This window comes from Perkinsus marinus, assembly GCF_000006405.1.
Source record: "Perkinsus marinus ATCC 50983 genomic scaffold scf_1104296969516, whole genome shotgun sequence".
In the NCBI taxonomy this organism is placed as follows: Eukaryota; Perkinsozoa; order Perkinsida; family Perkinsidae; genus Perkinsus; species Perkinsus marinus.
In genome coordinates this window covers 1-1,732 of record NW_003202809.1, presented here as the reverse complement: position 1 = coordinate 1,732, position 1,732 = coordinate 1, and the positions used below count along the sequence as shown (strand labels likewise).

The 1,732-nt window shown below is 54.6% G+C and overlaps 1 protein-coding gene across 1 annotated transcript; it reads right to left on the bottom strand.

Annotated features, from left to right (window-relative positions):
* Nucleotides 1-824: 824 nt before the first annotated feature.
* Pmar_PMAR023997 (hypothetical protein) lies at nt 825-1,490 on the bottom strand (the record flags this gene model as incomplete). The annotated part of the gene is made up of 1 exon (XM_002767929.1): nt 825-1,490. One exon carries the CDS (start codon nt 1,488-1,490, stop codon nt 825-827), a length of 666 nt encoding a protein of 221 aa, XP_002767975.1.
* Between the last annotated feature and the right edge of the window lie 242 nt (nt 1,491-1,732).

Sequence of the window (1,732 nt, the reverse complement as noted above, 5' to 3'; positions counted from 1 at the left end):
CAGATCCCCTCCCTCTTGTTGGTAGCCGTCTGAGAGCCCACATACAACGCGTCGTCCCAGTGTGGGGGAAATGTGCACATGTAAACTACACATGTTGAATCGGACGGAATTCTTATCGGTTCTACTGTAAACTCCTAAAATTGCCGAGCCCAGCTGAGGAAAGCAAACTTATATTCCAACACTGAGTCAACCTCTTCCGTATCTTCGACAAGTCGACCTAAGATTCCTTCCCCCATCATCACCATGAAGTCAAGAGGATCCTCCTTATGCCGTGCCGTCCTGGTCACCTCCCACTTCAACTCCGATAGCCTGCGAACCAACATCGTCCCCTCGCCCCCCTCCCCCTTCCCTCACACTTCGGGACGTTATAATAGGGCAACAGACTCTCCAACTCGTCCTCCTTAGGCGGCGCTTCAGGATAAGACTTAAATCTCAAAGAAGTTGCGTTTGGACCAGCCATTGTAACCACAACATCTGCGAACGGCAGCTCTCCTAGGATGCCTGAAACGCAACACCGCTACCTCCTCGCTGCAAGAGCTGAGATGTATATTCCCCGAGCGGATGACCGAATTAATAAGAGCTCAACTCCTCAGAGGATTACAGTAAATACTATGATGCCAACAACCACCACCAGAATGGTCAAGTATTTCTATCACAACACAACGACTATCATACTAGATACGCCGACAACAGTCTAGGCCGGGCCTTTCTGGGTCTCCTCCTCCTCCTCGGACCTGCTCTACTCCAACTATCCTACAGAGGCCTCCAATTCACCGCTTCTTACTCTACTCTGATACGGATGATCTTCATCAGCCGCCTGTAGTTCAAGACAATGCTTCATGGAAGATACTGCCAACAAGGCCACCCTCCGCTCGCTGGTTCCGTCGCTTTCGTCGCTCAGCCGCTGTCGAGCCCGACGGCGCTGCCCTTTTCCCCTTAGGCGGCCCCGGAGGGCTTGTCGGCGTTGGGCTGGCAGTAGCAGTATCGATCTCGCTCTTACACACCCATAACTTTGCAATCTTGGGGTGGCGACAAAGGTAACCAAATCTAGTATCATCAGCAAGTTCCCTCTCCTCAGGGGCCGAGTCAGTCTCCTTACAGACCTGCAACACCAACTTAACCTTAACGTTTTTCGGCACCATCCCCAAAGCCATAATCTGCAACCTCATATCATACCCGCTGGTGTTCGGACGTACATCCCGCAGCGTGCCCAAGCGGACCCCTCTGCTCACCGACCCGCCCCAGTCCTTCGACCGGACCTCCAAATCGACAGCGTCGAACACAGGGAAAGGCAAACCGTCCTCGGCAAACTCTGGCGTCGAAGGCAAGCCATAGACCTCTCTCGAGCCACCTCCACCAAGACCGGTAGTCGCGCCCATCAAGTCCAACGACTCGGCGTTCAGCTTCTCAACAGGGCCAGCCCTCGTCTTTGGCCCCTTACCGTGACACACAGGGCACACCTGGGCATCCCCCGGGATCCACATATCCATCCGTAGCTTCGGCACGAGCGTCGGCAGCCCTAGTCGACAGACCATTAGATTGCTCAATAGCCCTCTCAATGAGTCGGCGAGACCGAAGCACTCGCGTGGTCGGTGTTGGCCGTGCACAGCTGAGGTTACCATGTTCACATATACAACCGCTGCACAGGTCCACCTCCCCCAAAGAACTAGGCGCCGTTGACACCGTGTCGGAGCCTTCAGAATCACCATTACTCGGAGAAGGGCTCGGCTCC